The sequence below is a fragment of the Cavia porcellus genome, unplaced genomic scaffold (genome assembly GCF_034190915.1).
Source record: "Cavia porcellus strain 051 isolate PalLab524CR breed Dunkin Hartley unplaced genomic scaffold, mCavPor4.1 scaffold_23, whole genome shotgun sequence".
NCBI classification, from domain to species: domain Eukaryota; kingdom Metazoa; phylum Chordata; class Mammalia; order Rodentia; family Caviidae; genus Cavia; species Cavia porcellus.
Genome location: NW_026947506.1, coordinates 43341900 through 43365164, shown reverse-complemented (window position 1 = coordinate 43365164; position 23265 = coordinate 43341900). Strand labels below are relative to the sequence as shown.

Below are 23265 nucleotides of genomic sequence, written 5' to 3'. Positions count from 1 at the left end.
CAGCAGCTGGATTCATGAGATTCTAAGACTGAGAGATGTTATGGCTTGTGTTTAGATGTCTCCCCAGAGCCTCATGCATTCGTAGGTGGGGCTTTTTCAAACTGGACTGGATCTAAAGTGTGTGATTGATTCATGGTGCAATGCTAGCATTAAGGATGCTAGAATAAGGGTGTGAGTGCTACCCACCCTAAGTAGCCTGGATAAGACACAAGGGCTGAAAAGACCTGTGGTTGCTCCTTCCTTGCTTCAGATGCCTTCTGCCTGCCATGAACTGTTTTTCCTCTGTGATTCCTCTCTACCAAGCCACCCTGCCTTGGAGCTAGCTGATTAAGGACTGAAACCTCTACAAACTATGTGCTAACTAAATCTCTCCTCCCTTAACTTGTAGGTGTTGGGTATTTTGTCTCAGCAGGGAGACAATTAAAAAGACAGGAGAAAATCCTTGAATCCATCCACAGGAAAATAGGTCAATAAAGTGTGGATTGCACATAAAACTGAACACTACTCAGTGAAAAGAATGAGCAAAACACTAACAAAATGGCTTGAATCAAATTCAAAGACATTGTAGGGTAAACAAAGCAAGGAACAAAAAAGAGTTTGTGTGTGATTTGAGCACGTGAAGTTCTGAGCAGTACAACTAAATTGTGCTCTGAGAGGCCAAATTGGTGGTTATTCTAGAGTCTCTGCACAGGAGCATGTATCAGTCATCACTAAAGTAAAATGCCCGAGACAATTGACTACACTTACTGAAGACAACACGAAGATGTGCTTAGGGAAGGTCTGTATCAACAAAAATAAAAATGTAGCATGAATATAAATTGTGTCAGAATGACAGGAGAATGAAAAGTGCATAGATAAGTCTGATTGTCGGATTTTAAAAGCTGTGCCCCTCAGCCTCTGTGTCTTTCACTGGTCTCTAGTAAGACTAATGGGAAAAACTGACAGGGTGCTGAGTCATCTCAGGGCTTTCAACACACATGCCTGTCCCATAATCCACTCTGATTAAATGACATACATGAGATACAGGCCATAAGCATGAACCTTTAATGAAGTTGAAGTGGAGAAAACGTTTCTGAAGGTCATGCCAGGAGATCTAACACTGTGTGCTCTAAGCTAGGGCTATAGCGATTTCCTGGAGCTAGGATTTTCTGGACCTTTTGTTTTGTTGTTTCTCTGAAGACAGTAGAAAGGAGAAATTAACCTGATGTATTGACAAATTCAATAGGTTGGAGAGATAGTGGCCTTCCAGTCCCAATCTTGCTGCCTGTACTGAGGTGGCTCCTGAACTTGAGATGAGGAATTTAACCCACGCTCCACATAGCAAGTTTGGAGAACATGCCAGCAAGAGGCATGGGACAGATATATTAGGCAGAAACTTCAGTGCACACTCAAGAGAGAAATAATACAGTTTGGAGCTGGGACTACTTACATATTTTTGACAGTGGAAATCTGTAATCTATAGTCTCAGGGCTTGGTTTAGTGAGTGGAGAAGAATGACCCACTCACAGAAAGACAATGGTCTACTCTCAAGGGAACGCCTATTTTGCAGGTACAAAGATGGTCTTTGTGAAACAGACCATCTGCAAGCAAAAAGGGAAGGGCCAAACCCATGTGTAAGTGAAAGGAAATTGCCCAGATTTGGAGAAGAGAGAAAAGTTTAAATGAGGCTCTGTCCTCAGACTGAGGCAGGAGATTAGAGCATAGCAAACCAGCTGCGGAAGTAGCTGTGACCTGTTGATCACAGAGTACCAAGATACACTTGAACAGTTACCAAAGCCCCGTATCAGGAACCAGTCAGAGAGTGCTAACTTCAGTTCTTCTCATGAGAACTCAAGCAGGTTTTTGATAGGTCAGCCTAGACCTGACATCAACCTGAGGAGTGGAAGGTACACAGCTGGCCACCCCCGAAGGGGGGCCATTGTGAACTCTCTCAGGGGCCCACCTGTGTTTGTAGGGGCCATTTCTTTTCTTACCTTTAGATGGCCTGAACTCACTGTGTGGAGTATGTTTCTTTTCTTTCCTTACCTTTAATAAATGTAAAACCTCACTAGCATTTGTGCTTTTCTTGACCAATTTTTTGTTCAGGACAGAAAGAACCTAGAAACCATCTCTAGAAGAAGACTCCAATGCCCCAAAACCCGGTAACAAAACTGCAGTTTTTAATTTCAAAAGTAAGATCATCTTTGTCTCCATTCTGCCTATATCTTTTTTATTTCTTCTGTCCCACCTCAGTTTTACCTCATTTTATTTACTTATTCGAAAATTGATAAATGTTTGGTTATTTTCAGTTTGGTTTTACCAGTAGTGCTACTGTGGATATTTCTACATGTGTCTGGGGTGCATGTGTGCCTTTTTGTTGTGTAGAGCTCTAGTAAGACAATTCTGAATCACAGGACACATATAAACCCAACATAGTAGTTACTGCCAAGAGGTTTAACAAAACGGTTATAGAAATTGAACAATTGAGCTCACAGTAGATGAGAGTTCCTTCTTATTCTACATCTTGTCAATATTTAGTTTTTGTTGTTGTTGTTTGAGACAGGATTTTGCTATGCAGTTCGGGCTGGCCTGGAACTCACAGCAATCCTCCTGCCTCAGCCTCCTGAGTGCTGAGATTATAGGCATGTGCTACCATGCCCACCCCTGAAAATTCTTTTGAATGGGATAAAATTCTTTAATAGTGACATGGGATGTCATTGTGGATATTTAATGACATTTCTCTGAGGGTAATGATGCTGATCACTTTTCATATGTTTTTTAGCTACTTCAGTATCATCTTCTGTGATGTATCACTTGAGAATTCTTCCTCAACTTTTCCATTGTATGATCCTTTGGCATAATATAATTTAAATATATGTTATTTATATATTTTACATAATCTATTTATATATAATACAACATAAAATAAGATTTATTATATATAAACATTTATATTCTAGTTAAAAGCCCTTCGTGTGCATATTAAACTGATCTGAAAATATCTTATCCCAATATATAGCTTATCTTCCCATTCTTAGTGATATCTGTATATAAATGACAGCCCACATATGCATTGTATTTTTATATACCAGCACAAAAAAACCATAAACAATTTCATTAAAAATTCTATGCCTGAGAATATATCAAATGAAAGTTATGCAGGACCTCTCTACTAAAAACTATAAAGTAGTACAGACAGACATTTTTGAAGATCTGAATAAATGTATGATTTGAAGTCTCAATATAATAAAATGTCCCTTCTTTCCAAAGTGTTCATAGAATCAAAAAAAGTCAATTAGAATCCCAGAAGGAAATTGACAAGCAGACTCCAAAACATATGTGGAATTGAGCATAATCTGGGATTGCCATAGCAAAGGCCAGAACAGAGTGGAGGGATATTCTAACTAACTTCTAGACTTAACATAAAATGAAAACAATCAAAGCAGCATTGGGAAAACATGACAAATGGGCCAAAGAGAACATAGAAGACAGAAACAGATTCACACACGCACAGGCTTCACTAATGAGGAATTTGAGTAGGCATGTAGAAAACAGGAAGTGAAGGCAACGATATTGGGTCAGATTTCTATTTCAATGTGAAAAAAATGAAAATTTATTCCTAGTCATGCTATGTACAAAAAGAGTTCCAGGTGGGCTACAGGAATGAGTTTAAATCACAAAAGAATAGTTTTCAATAATGTGAAAATCCCCATAGTCTTGTGTTTCACTGTTTTCTGTAGCTAAAACTTCACACGGAGGCTGGGGCCTTCATAAAGTGGATTTAGCTCACGGGGCTCTGTGCGGCTCTGGAGACAGCCCTACTGCTGCTGGCCTTGCATAGCAGGAGCTCCTGGGACAGGACTGTCATGGTTTATGTCTGTGTCCCCCAGGGCTCACGAGTTTGCATTGCTCTATTTGTGATTGGTTCATTGTCTAATGCTTGGATTGATGGTGTCAGCGCTCTACCCACCTAGGGGTGGAGCCAGGATGTGATGTAATGGCAGAAGAAGGTGTGTCTTGCTTTTTGCTAGTTCCTGTTTGCTGTTTGCAGCCGCCATGAAAGGCGGCCCAGCCGTGCCTGCCTGCCTGGGAGCCAACTGAGTGTGGAGTGAAACCTCCAAAAACTTTAAGAAATAAACCTTTCCTTTCCCAACTTGGGCTTCAGGTATTTTGTCTCAGCGACGAGCATAAAGTAACTAATACAAGCACTCATGTGGAAGACAAGACCCAGAGGGCCGGGGTTAGGCTTGTGCTTCTGAAGACTGGCTCTCACAGAATTAACTTGCTCCACATGGGAAACCGACCAATAACAAACGAGGCTAACTTAAAGGCAAAGCTTTATTCAAGTGCAGAATAGATGTGTAAGCTGCACAAGCCAGTTAGAAACCTGGGGAGTGCAGCTCTGAGACTAAGCAGGGCTGAATTTTTTATGAGAAGGAGAAGCACTTTGGAGGGAAGATAAACAGAAATGAGACAAATTCAAAGGCTGGAAACTGGCACATACCAGCCCAGCTGTAAATCTTTTAGATGTATTTTATTGTCCAGATCAAGAGGCAAACTGGTCAATCTGCTATTTTTTAAACCTTGTGACGTAATGTTAGATTTCAGAAAATTGTGCCTACTGGTAGATTCGGTCTCCTATATAATGTCTGTGTAGCAATTTATCCTTGCTGCAAAAATCTATAAGTGAGAAAAGGACTTTTGTTCTCCTGAGCATTCAGTGGCTGTTTCAATTTTCATATCACTGGATACCAGCATTACTCTCTGCTGAGTTCCACCACCTCAACACAACCACAGCAAAGCCCAAGCGTCTAGCACAGAAGCTCTGGGAACACATTTGAGCCAGATCTGAACCACAGACCTTCGATTAGCCAGCATACTACCATAAAACCAAACATTCTACCATAAGATTACATTAGTCTCAGGGTTGCTTCAATAACCAAAAGTGATAAAAAAAAATAAGTTATGGGAAAAAGGCTGCATAACATGTTAACAATACTGATAACTGCTATTTACTGAATGTTTATAATATACCAAGCACCTTCTTAAGTTTCAAGTGCATTAACTTTTTTAACTCTTACTATTATTGTACTTCACAGATGGGAGTGATTGAAACAGAAAGGTTAATAACTTGCCTAAAAATATTTACCTTGCTTATGAGAAACAGAGCTACTGTTCAAATCACTTTCACTCCAGAGGCCACACTTGAGCCTGATAGAGACACTAATTCTTTAATGTGGATATCCAACAGAACTGATAATGCCAAATCTTCAGAGAACACACAGGTGACTTTGTACTAACATCCCCAAATACTTCTCAGTGCTACACATCCCAAATGCAAATGTGCCCGTGTGCGTCAGCTGAAGTTATAAGGACAGCTCTCAGAGGTCAGTGCAGAGTCATGCATGTAGGCTGTCTCCTAGATTTAGACTCTTAGCATACCAGAAAAAGATTTTTAGACCTACGGAAAATTTTTCCTTAGTTTTCAGTAAATAAAGTTAGCCTTGAGCCTTTGCACAATGTGTTTCCATTATACTATCAGAATTAGCCAATAAAATGTTAAAGAAACTATGAGCTCAAAAAGTCATGGACACTTGCTTGGGGTGTAACAATATAAACTATACATTGATGAAACCCAGGCTAGCCAAACTATGTTTTTTCCTTTGTATATTACTTTATTAATCTGGTTGTATTGTATTATCTTACTGCCTTTGTTTTTGTTCACTAAAAGGAGGGCGAATTCCATATTTCATAGAGTTCAGTGGAACCAGTCTTAGTTGAACTAACTTACCTGATTAACAGTAAAATGTTTATTAAAAATAATAGTAGAAGACCATAAAGACAGACTTGCTGCCCAAGCAGACAAACTATCCATGACATTACACTGCAAGGGAAATAGCAGAACACTAGAAAAAATTACCATCTTATGAGTCACCTCTACTCTTGCCAATTCTTTCCTTGACAGATGGAGAGGTAAAAGATCTGAAACTGTGTGTATGAGGATTAACATTCTAAAATTTAAATTACTTGTGCAAATATATTAATACTCATTAGAAATAAAAACATAACAATGATTTTACTTTTGGGGCTCCAGCTGTCCTCACTGAGAGAAGGGAGCTTAGTAACTTCAAAAATTTAGTCTCAAGAAAAAGCAAAAACCAGGGAGCCAGCATGTAAGATTTTCAGTTCTAGGGCGGGGTTGAGGAGAAGAGCTCTGGACCTTCACTACAGGTAAATGGCCTTCTAGAGGAGAGGAAGCTTAGTGAGAAGATTGGCAAATAGGGTAGCTGTAAAACAGGAAATAAAAGAAAAACATTGGATATAAAAATGAAGAAAGGGCTTTGGGAAACATTATCAAAGCCTTCATGTACTCTCACCGTGGTCTTTTAGTCTGTGTCGTGCAAGTGAAGCCTGACAAGATGCTCTCAGCGATGCTGACACACATCATTGACTTGTCTTTATTCACGCTCAGAATTCAAATGTAGTTGCTTACTACCTATCAAACCTAGATTTTGTGAGACATAACATGAATGTATTTTCCACAGTTTTCTATTTAACTTTCAAGACAAGATCCCTATCAAACTCTTGGTAGTGAAATTTCAGTTCTGAATATGGAAATTACTTTCTAGTAGTCTTTTTTCCAGAATTAAGCACCCTGGTTAATATGAGTCATCTACGCATCAAATGTTACTGGGATGGCCACCAGCCAGCCTTGCCAATCCCAGCTGCAAGGTAACTACTTGAATACTTTTAAGGAAGGGCCTAGGTGACTTTATGCCATCTGCCTTCTCTTCTTTCTTTCTCATCCTCTGCCCACCATGACTCTCATGGGTGCCATGAGAGGAAGGCCAGCCACCAGTCCCTAAGCCTTCTTTTTGGCTAGAAATCACTAAGTCTGTGTCTCTGCATGGAGTTCATGTATTTTGAGTCACTTTTCCTCACTCAGGGCAAGATAGACAGTCATTTCTCCCTCCCATATTGAAAGAAAGTTGGATCATAACTCCACTCTCATGGTTTAGGTCTCAAACGTGCTCCAAAGTCTCATGTGCTGAAGCGTGGTGTTCAGCTAATGGTGCTATTCGGAAGTGGTGGGACTTTTAGTTAGTGGGCTTGTGGACCAGAGCTAGGTCATTGGGGAATACCCTCCAAGGATATATCAGTGTCTGTTATGGTTTATATCTACAATGTCCCCCAAAAGTCTTCTGTTTAGAGGTGGGATCTGGAAAGAGGAGGCAGCTCACTTTGCATACTATTGGAAGGATGTTTCCTTCTTCTTGGCTCTCTCTGTCTCCCTGTCTCCCTCTCCGTCTCTATCTCTGTTTCTCTTTCTCTCTGTCTGTCTACCTCTGTCTCTCTGTCTCTCTCTCCTTCTTTCTGTCTCTGTTCTCTGTGTCTCTGTGTTTCCCCCTCCCTCTCTTTGTGTCTGTCTGTTCCCATCTGTCTCTGTCTGTCACTCTGTCTCTGTCTCTCTGCCTCTCTCTGTCTCTCCCTCATTCCTGACTGCTATGATGTAAGTAGCTTTCCTCCACTATACTTTTCCAACATGCCATTTCTGCCTCAGAGCCAGCCAGCCATGGACTGAACCCACTGAAACTGTGAACCAAAATAAACTTCTCCTCTATGCAGTTTCAAGTCACTCTGTCTCAGAAACAAGCAGTTTATACCCCTGCCTCTTCCTGTCTCTTTGTTTCCTGGCTGCTTCGAGGTGAGCAGCTTGGCTCTATCAGAAACTCCCCGACATGATGCTCTGACCTTGCCCCTAGTCCAAGCTGCAGGCTAGGCAGGCAACCACAAACTGAATGTGAAACCAAGAGCCAAAACATATCTTTCTTCTCCTTCCAATTTGTTTATCTCCTGTTCTTTGTCACTGTGAGGAAAGGCTATCACACCTGCTGTGTGAGTATCAGCCTTAACTCCCCCAATCTTTTTGTGTGTGAAACAATTTAGAGGTCTAATTCACACACCATGTGATACAGTCATTTAAAATGCACCCTTTGTGTATCTGCATCACAACCATTTCAGCACATTTTCATCATTAGAAGGCACCCCCATTCCTCCAGGCCACTGGTACCTAATCTTCCTCCCCTCCGCCCCAGACAATGACTGACCTTTCTGTCTTCATACAGCAGTCTCTTCCAGAGACCTCACATAAATGGAATAATGCCCTGTGAACGTGTGTGGCTCACTTCTTTCATACAGCACCACATTTGCAAGGTTCATCCATGTTATAGTGTCTATTGACACATCATTCTCTTTTGTGTGTTAAAATAAATGACATAAATTTCACCACTTTAAATACTCTAAATTTTACAAGTTAAGGGACATTAATTCCACTGATAGTATGATGCTACCATTGTCACTGTTTAGTCCCAGAATATTTTCATCACCCACAAAGGAAGCCCTGGACCCACTAGGTAGGCATGGGCCCATCTCTACCCATCAAAACCCCTGGAAACCACTATCATGCTTTCTTACCAGTACAGATTTCCTGGCCTGGATATTCCATGTGAATGGCATCAAGTATCAGGGACCTGGCCAAAATCCCCAATCTCCCAAGTAAGTGTACAGCAAATGTTTAAATAAATAAGATAAGGAGTATGATTTTAGGGCTCTAGGAGAATCAAAACCCTCTAGCAGAGTTCAAGACTCTGGGGGCTGAGACAAAGAGCTTCTCTGGGTGACCCATATTTACTAAGTTTTCAAACAGAGGTGATACTGAGGAAAGCATGGGAACTGAGCAGGAACTTGGGAGTCACTTTAAAGACTTCTCCAAGTAGTAAATTATGCCAATTTAGGAGAGTTGTCTTATTTCTTTAATGACACTTACCGTGGGAAAGAGATTGCAAGAGTGAGATGCCTGCAGCTGCAGTCTCTACCTGCTTAATTGGTGTTGGAGCCAGAAGCTGTCAGCTGCAGCTTTACTTTGCCCTTTAAGGCAACTCTGGCATCACAGGCCACTGCAGGGCTCAGCTAGGACCAGTAATTCATAGAGGTTCACTTACTATGAATCCACTGCCTATCTGCAGCCAAGGAGCCTAGGCCTACAACAGACTCGCAGATAAACATAGAAAACCAATTAGTTAATTTTAAATCCTGCTAAGAGCCACTTTGTAGTGGTCTCCGTCAATTGAGAATTATTTGTTCTTCTGTGATTGGTTTCTTTTCACTAGCACATCTTTAACATTCATCTATGTTGTAGCATGTAACAATATTTTGCTCTTTTCCTGCTGAATACTCTTCCTCTGTATAAATATATGGCATTTGATTTTCCTAGTCATCAGGTGAAGAATATGTGTGTTGCTGATCATTTTTAGCCACTGTGAACAACACTATTATGAGCATTCATATACAAGAGTTTTGTTGGCCTGTTTTCATTTTTTCTTGCTTATATACCCACATGTGTAATCCCCCATCTGTTATAGCCTTCTGCTCCTACCACAGTGGCACCATTACTTAGTTGGGTACTTCAAGGGGACTCACACTACCCTTTGATCAGGAAAAATTCTCCAAATGTGGAATAGGTGCAGAATCACTTCATGGGTAGGGGGAGAGGATCTTCACTACCATTCCCCTAGATTTGCTCTTTTGAAAGGTGCTATCACGAACAACCACAGCCACACAATGCTGACTACAGACTTGGCATGGATTGATTTCCTTCTCTTTGATGCTATGACCCCAGATGGGCCCAATTGCTGAGATGCAGCAGAAGCAGTCTAATACTATTACACCAGGACTTCCTAAAAGCTCAAAACAAAAAAGGAAATGGATCAAGATGATATGTACACACATAGTGTAGTTAAAAGGCACAGTGGGATTGCCTTAACTATCAGTCACTTTCCTATCACTGGGAGAAAATACCCAATACTCATAACTTAAAGAAGTAGTGGTTTGCTTTGGCTCATGGTTTAGTGGGTTTATCCATGGTTGAATGTCTCCAATAAAGAAGCAGAAATGGCACGGCAAAGAAAGGCTGCTTATAGTATGGAGGAGAGGAAGCAGAGAGGGAAGGGAGGATACACTTTCCAAATCACACCCTGGTGACTGGCCTTTCTGACCAGGCCCCACCCTAGAGTGTAAGACTTTGAGGGGACACGTGCTCTCTTGCAAGCTTAGCTCTGACTTTGCCTCTTCCAACCACCTGAAATACAAGAGTTCCTCTGTATCTGAATCAAAAGCATGGGGCACTAAGAGGCCGTTTTCATTCCTGTCTATATTCCTCAGCAGGAAGACTAGCAAGAAAAACACTCACTTACTTGAGAGGAAATCCCACCAATTCATAGATAGTGGCTTTGCCTTTGACAGTGGTGTCAAACCTATGGCATGCATATTAATATGTTTTTCATTTAAGGCAAAAGATGAGTTATTTTTTCTCAACTAAAACTTCAATGTTCAAGTTTAATTTCAGTGTTGGCACTTTGTGATAAACAGATTTTAGGTTGCAGTTTGACATTTTGTCTCTAAAAGGTTCACCCTTACTGACCTATAGTCTCAGTAAAAGAATAATACCTTATGCCTTACAGGAAGCCTAACACCTTATGAGAGAGACAAACACATGGAAGAGAGGGAGGTCAGGCAGTGGCCCAGTTAGCCAACTTCTTTCTAAATGAAGGCGCTTTCCCAAACCAACCCTTACCTGCATCATAAGAGGCTTATTTCTTTGCATGAAGAAGAGGTATGGAAATCACTAGCTGGATAATAGCAGTGCCAGTCACCTGTTATGGAAAAACACCATACTATTATGGGAAAGATCTCATCTCTGCGCCTGTGCTCTCTACAGGTGAGACAGATCCACTGGCCTCTGAATAATGGCCACATGGAGCAGGAGCTCTTTATTCACTGGTTCATTACCTTAAAACCACTCCCTTGCACAAATATCTGTGAGTGCCCTCATGATTTTTCGCCAATGCTCATGAGCAATCTGCTCCCAGATACTGTCTCCACCTTGCAAGGCACCACACTGACTCTGCGGCCCCGCCAGGCACAATCATGACTGAGCGGCACCAGATTCCTGGTGCTGCAGTTATTGATGCAGCTCTTTCCTGGGGATGGTCCATGGTTGAACTGGGGGTCAAAAACCTTGTTTTTTATTCTTTCATGAGATAGCCCTGGGTATGTCCAACAAAGAGGTACAGGAAAGTAAAACGGACCTAAGACAGTCAAGGCAGCCATGGGAAGGAGGTCACACAGGGAGAGCCAAGGCGTAGGCACAACCAGGCAGGAGGGACCAGAGCAAGCAGGATTGGCAGGGAGTGCTGTTGCTGGAGTCAGGGTGAAGACAGGGGCAAAAGGTACATGATGTGTCTGAATTCACTAATGCTAAAAAAAAAAGTTACTTAGGGACACCTGCTACAGCATAATAAGGCAGAATTCATTCAGGATCATGTCCACAGGGTTAGGGACCATCGCAATGAGGGTCTGCTCTGGAGGAGAGATTAGACTGAACTCTGAATACAGCAAGGAGGAATGCATAGCCAAGAACAAAGTGTGGTCAGTGGATGGAAAATTACTGATAGAAAACATCAAAGACAGAAGATTCTGACTTAACAGACTAATAAGGTTCTTGTTAAAGATGAACTCAGGCAATCCAGTATCACCTGCTGTGGAGGATATGAGAACCCCATCTGATACCAAACGTAATCAGACATTGAGAGCTGTGGGGTTCTTGTTAAACAGACATTGTTGAACCTGGCTTTTAAGGAAGTGTACAGATGGACCTAGGGAAAGGTTCAGGCTCCTCACCAAAGTCTGAAGCCAAGAATTTTTGGAATGAGGTCACAGTTGGGGAAGAGCAATAGAAAAATTGTATTGGGCACCAGCCTACTCACTGGTATATCCTGTTGGCCTCCCGAGGGGGTCACAACCTGCTCCTGGGGTGCCAAGACAGCAGGAAAGTATCAAATGTAAAAATATGCACTGGATTTTATATTGTTTTAAGTCATGCTCATATGCAGTTACCCTACTGTGCACAAAGGAGGCTGTGCTCCTGGGCCAGAGGGCTGTACCCAGTTATTGCAAGGTAAAGAGAAGACAGACTCCTCACACACAGGGTAATGCTGGGCTTGCTCCAAGCTGCAGGCCTTTGAAACAGCAGAACCTGTGCATAAAAGACTCCTGTAACTCCAGTTTCCTACATGTCAGAATCTGGATATCTCTCCTATTTGTGCCACTATTGAACCCATCTGAGGAGCATGCTGCAGGGGAGCCGCCTCAGACCCAGCACTGGCTTGAAGACAGCTATGCAGCCACACCCTGTCTCCAGACTCCAAGGTTCAGTTCCTGAGATATTCTGAGCAGTAAAGTCCCTGAAGTGGGACAAGTACAGCTCTGAGATGGCAGCCATTAGTAGGCAGATTTCTTCTATTGGATGCATGAGAACTGAGAGCAATGAGAAACTTCTTCCACCCATACCAAGAGCTGCTGCAGTGACACCCACCCTGTCACCTCAGCTGTGTATCACTGAAGGAAGGGTGGCTTTGCTGAGCACTCCTGTGGAGCTGTTGTCTGCCACACCATAGGCTCCCCCCCTGGCACTCCTAGTAGGGATCTCACACCTACAACCTTGGTGGGCCAGTCGGTCAGCAAGACCGGACAGAAGCAGAAGCCAGGCCTCCTCCACCCCATCCCTTCCGAGGCCAAAGGCAGCGACTATCCTGATCCAGAGTTTGGTATGACACTCTTCCCCATCAGTCACTTTTTACGTTAATGTGACTTGATTTTAGAAAACTACACACATTGTGCTGTAATTCTTGCCTTTCTTGGCAACTGACTGAATCACTGGAAGCACAAACTTTTTAATCTACTTCCTGATCATCCAGCACTAATGCCTGTTAAATGGAAGAAAACAGAAATAAGCCCATCCTGTTGGTACATCTGTAATTGTGGCACTCCAGAGGCTGAGGCGGAGGACTGCTGTGAGCTTAAGGCCAGCCTAGAATACATAAGAGAGTTCAGGGCAAGTCTGAACTACAAAGCAAGACCCTGCCTAAAAACCAAAGCCAAAACCAAACAACAAAAAAGACATTCCCTTGAGGAGAAATCATAATAGCACTTTGGTTCTAAATAAACAGCACCAACGGTTAAGAAAATTCATCAATCCATGAAGTAAATATATTGTGATTATATAAATGCAAAGATCTATTTGGTCATGTTTTTCCTGATACTTGTTATGCCTCTGGCCAATCAAATCAATACAGAGGGATCTTTCTCGTCAATAAAATATTTAGATGATCACGGCTTCATGCAATCCCTTGTCGTCAAATGATCCTCATTTATGCAAAACGAAGGTACTGGAAAAAATATATTTAAGGTCTGTGGCTCCTCCTCTGAGATCCCCCTCCTGACTGTGATGCAGAGGAGGGGCTGAGTCCTCCTCTCCAGTAGACCATCCCTGCGCTGTTCAATTCTTGTCTTCAGAAGAGACTTTTCTTTTTTGAATATCCGCGCTGCGGCCATTCCCAGGCTGGCGCGCGACCAGCAGCCGAGGCCCGGGCGGCGAGGGGGGCGGCGAGGCGGGCGGCGCGGTGCAGATCGCCGGGAGGCGCACGCCCCGCGAGGGACGGCGCCTGCGAGCCACAGCGCCCGCAGGTGACGGCGACCGCGAGTGACCGCAGCTCGCCCGCAGGTCCCGGGCGCGGCACCGGGCGTGCACCCCGGGGCGGCTCGGCCCGCTTCGCGCGTGGCCGCGGCCGACTCCGCAAGTCCCGGTACGGCTCCGTGCTACCTAGGGCACCGACTCCGCCGGGCCCGAAACAGCTGCGCTCTGATGTGCCTGCCGCCCGCCGGAAAATCGGCCCCGCGCGGAGGCCGCTCCTGCCCCGCAGGCCTTCAGCCCCAGGCGCCCTGAGGAACCTAGGGAGAAGCTGCCAGCGGGGACCGAGCGACGCCCGGCTGCAACGCGAAACGCCTGAGGAAGTTTGTCCCCTTCTGCGCGCTGTATCGCCCGGTGTGGGAGCGCGCGGACATGGGCGAGACCATGTCCAAGAGGCTGAGGCTGCACTTGGGCGGGGACGCAGACATGGAGGAGCGGGCGTTTGTCAACCCCTTCCCGGATTACGATGCCGCCGGCGCCGCGGGGCTTGCGGCCGGAGCGGCCGAGGAGACAAGCAGCGCCCGGCTCCCGTCTGTCGCCGACGAGCTTGGCCTCCCTTTCCACTCAGACGGGAAGGTGAGTGGCGGCCAGGTTGGGCCTAGTCAAAGCAGGAGGGGGTGTGGAAGATGGTCTCGCCCGTCCCGCCTGGCGCGTGACGTCACCAACGCTCGGCGCTTGCGGGCCATGGGGGCGGGACGCGGCTCCGCGGGCCAGAGCGCACCTGCACCCCTGGGTCTTCGGTTCACGCAAACGCGCGGGGCTCTCGCAGTCTGGCGGCTGCGGTGTGCGCCCAAGGCCGGGCTCCTCGCTCCTCAACTGGGTCGCGTGTCGCACGGGCTGCCTATGCCTGCGTCTTTTGCGGCGGGCGCGCGTTTTCGTGTGCTTGCACTGCCTGGAGGTGCTCCTCGATCCTTGGATTAAGACCCAGCAACAGCAGCCTGAAAGCGCCATTTCTAAACCATTTCCTTTTGTGCCTCCCTCGCCCCATTCCATGCCCAAGGGTTGGAAAGGAGTGTAGAAAAAGCTGGACAGAATTGAGGATCCTTGTCAGGCCAGAGAATTCAAGGGAGAAGAGCAAGCACATCTATTTAGGGTGTTTTATGCGACGAGATGCGGGCGCCCTTAGAAGGAAATGGCGCTAAGTGGTAAAACCTAAGTGCTTTTGTAGTGGACCGAACAGAGATAATTCTGGGAAAATAACCGCAACACAGTATAGAGGGATGCAGTTTCTACAAGGTCTGTGCATAATTCTCTTGGCTTCTTTTATCTGAAGATAAGAATGTTTCTTTTCTCTGGAGATAAGAATGTTTCTTTTTTTTTTTTTTTTTGGTTTAGGTAGGGTATTTTCCGTGAAAATTTTCTATCCTACTGTGAAAAAAGATGGTGGTTTAAAGAAATGTGAGGCAGTTTTTCAAGTATTTTAAGCTCCGATTCAATTATACCGAAGTGGCATATTTGGGGGCTAGCATATTTTGCTGCTCTTGTCTTACTTTCTTGTTTCTGGGTCAAAATACCTGAGAGCCACAAATTGATGCAAGAAGAGTTTAGTTTACAATTTGTAGAGGTTTCAGTTGATAGCTGCTTCAAGGCGAGACAGCAAAGAAGAGGAGAGAAGATTCTGTGACATATGGCATACAAGAAGCAGCTACCAGTACACTTTTCTTTTGTTGTTTATTCCATTCAGGTTATAAACCTATTGGTTGTTGCCACCTGCACCCAAGTAGGGCTTTCCATTTCAGTAAGTCCCTTATGCACAGCTACCAGTGAACCCAGTTATCATACCGTAAGCCAGTATCAGACACCCTTGATTCAGCCATCTTCCAAGAAGCCTACTTAAGTGTGCGAGTGGGGTTTGGGAGGACATCTAGATGCAAATTGTAACAATCCTTCGTTGTAATATAAACTGGGAAGCAGTAAGTGAACATAAAAATGTAAACATCAGTACAATCATGTTATTTGTTAAAACCACACATACCTTTTAAGAAATATTTAAAGTATGTGTTCCAAAGCTCATTTTACTTCCCTGACTACTCCTGTATTTTGTATTTGAAAGGGAATAAATAAGGGAACTCAAACTAGGAAGGTGGGGACTAGGAAGGTGATTTTGAAAGAGCAGTTTGCTGAATGTGAAATGTTAGGCACATACTTCACTAAACCTCTCATCCTGTGTGTGATTAAAAACTGAATTACAGGTCCTAACCCAGAGATATAAATGATTGAATTAAATGATACAAATTCCCTATCAAACAACTTGATTTTGTTCCTAATAGTGCCTTAATAAGTGTTAGTCTTTCTTCCCCTTAATGATTTGAGTCGTCATTTAGAATTAATGTCAGTATTGTTTTTTCTGTAGTTTTTTCTAGTTTTACACATGTAAGTCTGTTGTACTTGTGACTTAGTGCGCAAATATTTTATAACAAAAACATTTCTGGAAAGCATTTAGAAAATAGCCACCACTTATACTTACTACCAGCTGCTTTTTTCAGCACAGTTCTTAGGGTAAGGAGGCCACTGCAAGGTTCAGTGCAAAATGAGTGAAGTGAATTGATAGCTCTTGATGGAGTAACTGTCTCAAGAACAGTAAAGGGGCCTATGCAGGAGAAGTTTTTCTCAACCTCAGATTAGCAAACAAATGCTGGTCCAAAGATCGAAACTCTGAAATTGCGGAGTTGTTGTTTTGTTTTTTACTCTTTATATATGGGTGTTATTTTGACCTCAGTTATATACCACACTGACATTTAAGAGAAAAATTAAACTAGTAATGGAGCTTGTGATATCTCTGCAATTAAAATAAGTTGGGGTGGGGACCTGTGTCAGTGGTGGTGATTATGTGCTAAAGAAAAAAGGAAATAATGTTGTTTTTCTTGAACATGAAAATGAGAGAACATTAATGAGTGGAGTAGTGGTTTGAAAGGTGGACTCTGAGTTACAGGAAAGCCAGAGAATGAATATAAGTTAAGCTTCATTGTTGTCTGTGTACATTTATGATTGGTAGATTTACTACCTTTTGAAGTCTTAAAATACATTAAAAATATAATTCAAATAAAAAATATCAAACTATGCTTTTGTTTTAATAGACATGAAATTTCCAAAAAGCGAAGGTGTTATGAGTTGATTTGTTTCACTTCTTCCCCCAAAACTTTGGTTGATGTCCCAAATAGTAGACCTTAACTAGAAAAGTCATGGCAGATGGGATTAGTTCACATGAGGTTATATTGGAGTAGGTAGTCTTTAATCCAAAATAGCTAGTGTTCTTAGGAGAAGGGAAGGGAGACTTAGACACACAGGGAGAGAGAGTGGTTGTAAAAGTGGATATTCTTTTATTCCAAAGTTTCACGTCATAATACATTAGAGGAAAAATAAGGAAATCAGCCCTTCTCTATTGCCCTGAGAGCTATAATTCTTTTTTCTTCATTCAGAATGAATTAGGAAGGCACACAGACACACTCCGTTAGTTGTAGCTATTTGGGAGACTGAGGTAGGCCCAAGAGTTGTAGGCCAGCTTGGCCAGCATAGTGAATCCCTTGTCTTTAAATGTAAAATAAATAAATACTAACAAAATGAACTATAGCAATGTGAGAGTAGGGGATGAGGCATGGTGGGATATGCTCTACAGATTTTCTGTGCAAAGTGCAGTTTGTGAACTAAAAGCATTAGCATTTTCTGAAATCCTGGCAGGACTGCAGATCCCACCCCAGACTTCAGAATCACAGTCAGCATTTTAACAAGATTCCCCAGCCATGGGTTTGTAAATCTGAGGATTATTGCTCTCTATATGTAGGTTTGTTGATTGCTTTTAATAAGAACTTAGCATCCAGACAGGTTTACTTCCTAATGTGGAAAAGTGTGACATGAAGGGTAAAGGGAAGATTATGGAGATCTAATGAATGAAGTACTGTTTCTCCAGCTTGGCAAATGCACGCGCATGTAGGGCAGTTAAGAAGTGGCATAGGCCTGTTGGTGCCTCCCTGCTATGTATTGAGACCACTTAGGCAGGCCACTTAACTGCTTTGAAGCATGGCTTGCTTAAGTGACCCACTTGTACAGTTGAAATGAAAGGCTAATTGGGGTTTTCAATAATATTGTAATGTTTATTAAAAACTTGCAATAACAGTAATTGTCATACCAGTACCCTGTCCTTGGTGCTTATAATGGCTCTGAGTTAATACATTATAGCATTCAGAATAGTATTTAATATAGTTAGGGACACACAGTTAAGATACAAAGGTAGGTAAATCATTAACTTTCAGTTAATGATACTATTAACATTATTATGTTTTCTACTTTTGCTGTATAAAATGTGATTATGGAAATTTTCATTAGATCACAAAAAATATGTTGCATACACTTCACTTTTTCCTTTTTTTTTTTTTTTTTTGTGGCTAGGATATGAGTGCCCTCGAGGGTACACACAGGAGATTTTCTGCTACTTTTTTGTGACATACATCAGCCTGGGTTGAGGATAGAAAAAATCTAGATTTTTTCTGTTTCAACCTTGAAGTGAGAAACACCAACTTCATTGTGTAAATCTTTACCTATTGTTAGCAGAAGGAACTGTTTTCAAACATCCAAGCAAATAGCATTTTATTGATACAGATTCTGCTTAGATAACATTGCACACTAAAAATCCGCTTTGGCCGGCTCAGAGGGAGATTTTCATGGGCAAGATCCCCAGGTTAAAGAATGCATGTGTGTAAGACATCAGCAACAACAGCAGGCAGCATGGAGCAGAGCAGCGTGCAAGAATATAAGAGCACAAGAGTGGCCTGTGACTTTATCGTATAATTCTTACATAGGTGGTTATCTCATATTTACATTTTCGTGTAGTGCCATGCATGTTAACCTATGCTGTCATGGTTACATAGCTGTACTCCACTGGATGCCTGCACTAGACAAGCTGGGTCATGGCCTTAGGTGTGCTTCGACACCTGAGCTTGGAAGCACTCTGAGTGGTTCCCCACATTCCCACTCTGTGAAGATAAATGTGTCCATTACTATCTTTTATTGTTGAAAACTACAACTTCTCCCACCTTTTCTCTTTGATAATTACCTTTGAAGTAAGGATTGTTGCTCTCTCATCTTACTTTTGTTTGTAGAATGAAGTGTTAGCAACCACTTTACAGTACATCCACGAAGCATTATTCACGACACATAATTTGCCTAGGAAATCTGATATTATGAAATAAAATTTTCCAATCTATATCCCCTAATGAAAAGTTTCATTAAAAGCTTTCCCAAGAAAGATTTACTGGTTTATATACAGTTGTAACCTTTTATATATCATTACATACATAAGATGTGGGTCAAAAAACTATTTTTATTATCTTCGAAGTTGCAGGCAAGTCATTCTCTCTTCAGTTTCATTAAGTGAACCGTGGGGATGGAGGGTTGAATTAGATGAGAGATGGCTCATATTAAGAGTATGTAAATTATTTCATTAGTAAGTTTTATTTGTGCATAACTGCTCAAAATTACTTTTTTTTCTTAGGCGTTATGCATATTAAACATCATTTTACTCTACTTGAGGTTAAGGTTTTGGTTTTATAAAGTTAGTAGTTTGTTTTTTTTAAGGTTCCTATATTTTTATATTTGGCAGTAGTATTTCCTCATACTAGGACAAAATTTTTCACTCATACAGAAGAATGTAAGTTTTTCAGAAAGGGAATGATTGCACATTCCTTAATTTTCAGATAAAACTACTCGTTTCTCCAAGAATAGCACGTCTTTCACTAGATAACCTTTCAAATCACCTTGGTACCTCAGCAGACGATGAATCCATACTACCATCTACATGGCACTATTGTCTTTCTGATACAGGACCTCCAAATGATGTAAGGGAAATATAACTTCCAACTGGCTACATGTCAAATATGCTGAGTTTGTGTTCCCCAAAACTGAAGAATGAATTTTCAGGGACAACGGAGGTAAGAATACAAAAACTTTATTGGGAGAGAGAATTCCTGAGAAGCATTTGGGGGCCTTTGGTGGATTAACTAATGGTCAATTTGTAACGCCCAGCTGAACTGAATCAGCATGGTTCTGGATGTGGAACGCTCACCTGAGGATTGTTGCCAACAGCATAAAAAGAAAACTGGAGGGGAAGATGCCGTGCTGCTGATTGTCTTGGAGAAGCTTGTGCTGCTTTTCGCATTATGAGCTCAGCTGTTCTCATCATCAGAGGAGCTCAGATCCTCACTGTTGCTGTGGATGACCATGGTTCTCTTTGTGAGAGTTCTGGTCCTTATCTTGAGTGTTGCTTTCTGGCTCCACTGAAGACCCCTCAGCGTGCTGGCACAGACTTTCTAGCTTTTGCCACTGGCTTTGGGGCCTTCCCAGTGCAGATTCTTGACACAGAATTTAATGAGACATTGTCATGAGCTTTAGGCCTCCAGTTAGACTCGTGGAGGATATTGCCATGGGATTGAGTCCCTCAGCTGGATTCTTGGAGTCTCTAGTATGAACAGATCTCTTGCACTCTTCTGCATTTGACTTTTTGGGTGAATATTGTAAAATAATTCTATAAATTGTGTATCCTCTATGAAATCTTTTCCCTTGCCAACTCTTAACTACAACAAGACCAGAATGGACTGCCTTGGAAACCTTGTCCACAGACTTAGTAATTCAGGTGTATCCAGTTGTGCCTTAATGGCCAGAGGTGTCTGGTTTTCCTGTAGCTTACATTCACATTGAACACAAGTAAAGATTAGCTCTTAATGCAAAGAAAGTCTGATCATAAGGTAATTCTGACCATTTCCTACTCTCTTATAGTACAAGTCTAATTGTGAATTAGTATCAGAATCAGTACTTCCCCTCTGCATTCCATTTTGCCTGTAGGGGTAAGGAGGCCATGAATGGGTGCAGAAAAATATCAAACAGTTCTTTCTCAATATGTGAGGGATGAACAATCTCCAGTGCTTAAGAGTACATTCCAAAAGAGTAAGAGAAGTCAATATTGAGTTTTCCATCTGCAACACAAGAGGATAAAAAGGTGTCCCTTTTAATCCCTATTTGTTGTCTATATTCTGTCATGCATACCCTGAAGTGTCCTGCTCTAGAGCAAGTGGCTGCTACCTAGAGAGTGACCAGAAGATAGATTGGGTTATGCCTCTACCTTCTCCAGAAACTCATACTCGTAACTACAACATGTGTTTCCAAAAGCATGAGCTACAGTTGATTCCAACTCTTTAACAGTCATGTTTAAGGAGGAAAACCTGATAATAAAATTAAACCAATAATCAAGGAAACTCAACTACTACGTTCCAATTTTTTTGAAAGAGAGGAAGAGAAAAAAATCAAAAGACAAGTTGAAAGTGGTTGGAGCATCTCCCAGCCTGCAAAAGAGATCACATCTAGAGATAGAGTCAAGTAATAGCTTAGAAAAATCCTGCCCTGGGCCTTAGGACAAAATGTCCCAAAGCATATGTGTTGTCTACCTAGACAACATCAAGCCATCACCAAGACAATCTTCCCCAACGAGACAAGGCTACATTATACTCAAAAGTCCTTGCCAAAATTTCCATGTCCCTAAATCTGCAACACATTTACAAAACTTACAAGTTAAAACCTGTGCCTGTCATTTAACAACCACAATTTATACATTAGTGGAAAACTTCCTTCCCTGCCACACATAAATAATAAGAATCAGGCCTATGATTGGGGAGAGAGAGAGCCAGGAGGTTGATGGTTCTTCCTTTAACTGTGTTTTGTCCCTTAAAGATTGTGCTTGAGGAAATAGCTCCTTCTGGTCTCACCCAGTTGTTTCTTTCCATGGGGGCGGGGAGGGGATGTTGAGTCTCCCAAGGGAAACTATTGCCCAGAACACTTAAGTGGGTACATCACGTTTATGTGTATTCTCCTGGATGGGCAAAATTCTGATGGCTCATCTGACCCAGAGACAGCATATATGTCTCTTATCTAAGATAACTTCCCTGTCTAAATACTCTTTTTCTACAGGTTCAATTTAAAGGTTCTTAGTTGTTGGATAGGAGGAAAGGATTGACACAGTTCAGGGTTCCTCCCTCTAGTTTTTTCTGGAACATGCCTGCAGAAAAAGAAAGTACAAAGTGACAGTGAAAGGCCAGAAATGAGATCAGAAAAGTAAGTTTTCTCACACTTACCATGAGTTATTAAGACAACTCGCCCATGGGTCATCACCCTCAGCCTACAAAGGTGAGAGTAGGGAATCTGAAAAGCTAAGATTCATGCTCACCAATGGAAGATCAGACCACAAAGGAAACAGAGGCAGAACAGGCTCAACATACCCTCTAGATTATAGTGGGGCATACTCCGCCAGTTTTAAGAATAGCTGTTGACCTCCTGTTTATTATTTTAAAAAGAGAAAAGAATAAAAATTTCAAAACATGATACTTAGGGAGTAACAATGTTATGTATATTGTGTACTATTATCTTCAAATCAGTTACTCAGAGTACATTTGCATTTAATCCTCTGAACAGTTTCTTTCAGCTTCATACACTAGTGAGACATATGATGTTTACACATACTTGTCTGATTTATTTTGCTTATGAATATAGTCTCAAGTTGTATCCATTTACCTAAAAAACTCAAGTTTATCCTTTTTATGGGACAGTAGTACTCCGTTGTATAAAAATACCACATCATTTTTATCCATTCCTGAGTTGATGGGCATTTAGGTTGTTTCCAAGATCTAGCTATTACAAATTGTGCTACTATAAACATGGGTGCACTTGTATCACAATGGTTTGGTGCTTTTAATTCTCCTGGTAAGATACTCAAAAGGGGAATAGTTGAGTCCAGTAGGACCTCCAATCCTACTTTTTTGAGGATGCTCCACACTGATTTTGCACCAGTCTACATTCTACACTCTTACAAACAGTGGGAGAAGGATTCCTTTTTCCCTACAGCCCCTCCAACATTTTTTATTGGTTGATTTTTTTTTTATTTTATTTATTTATTTATTTATTTTGTACCAGGGATCAAACTCATGACCTCCTGCCTTCTAGGCAGGTACTCACACCACTGAGCTAAATCCCTGGCCCTTGATTTGTTGATAATAGCCATTCTTTCTGGGTGAGGTGGAATCTCAGTGTTGTTTTAATTTGTATCTCCCAAATGAACAGTGATGTTAAACGTTTTTTTCATGTATTTATTTGCTGTTTGTATGTCTTCATCTGAGAAGAGTGTATTCACCTCAGCTGCCGATTTATGGTTTGGGTTTTAAATCTGGGAAGATTGAGTTTTTTGAGTTCTTTGTATGTTCTTGATAGTAATCCTTTGAAGAACAGCTGACAAACATTTTCTCCCATGTTGTGGGTTGTCACTTCACTCTGTTGGTAGTTTCACTTGCTGTGCAAAAGCTCTTTAATAAGATGAGATCCTAGTTGTTGGTTCATTGTGATACTTCCTTTGCAATCGGGGTTTTGTTCATAAAGTCTTTGCCTACACCAGTGTCTTCAAGAGTTTTACTTACTCTGTCTTCCAGCATATTTAATGGTTCTGTTTTAATATTTAGATTTTTTATCTATTCCAGATTTAGTTTAGTGTATGGTGATAGAAATGGGTCCAACTTTAATCTTCAGCATGTACAGAGCCAGTTTTTTAGTAAAGAGGCTGTCTTTCTTCCAGTGAATGTGTTTAGCACTTTTGTCAAAGATAAAGTGGCTTAGTGTGTCTGGAATTGTTTTTGCTTCTTCTAATCTGTTCCATTGATCTTTGAGTC

The 23265-nt window shown here is 41.9% G+C and overlaps 1 protein-coding gene across 3 annotated transcripts in view; it reads left to right on the top strand.

The window, feature by feature from the left end:
- Positions 1-13229: 13229 nt before the first annotated feature.
- Positions 13230-23265, top strand: part of Lancl2 (LanC like glutathione S-transferase 2) — a 68571-nt gene continuing 58535 nt past the window's right edge. The window contains exons 1-2 of one of the 3 annotated variants that reach the window (XM_063234326.1): positions 13964-14143; positions 19385-19491. In XM_063234326.1, coding sequence (XP_063090396.1) covers positions 19429-19491 — 63 coding nt within the window. In that variant the 5' untranslated portion in view covers positions 13964-14143; positions 19385-19428. Of the gene's footprint in view, positions 14144-14312; positions 14804-19384; positions 19492-23265 lie in introns of those variants that run through there. The other 2 variants (XM_003470108.5, XM_063234327.1) reach the window with 2 other exon arrangements.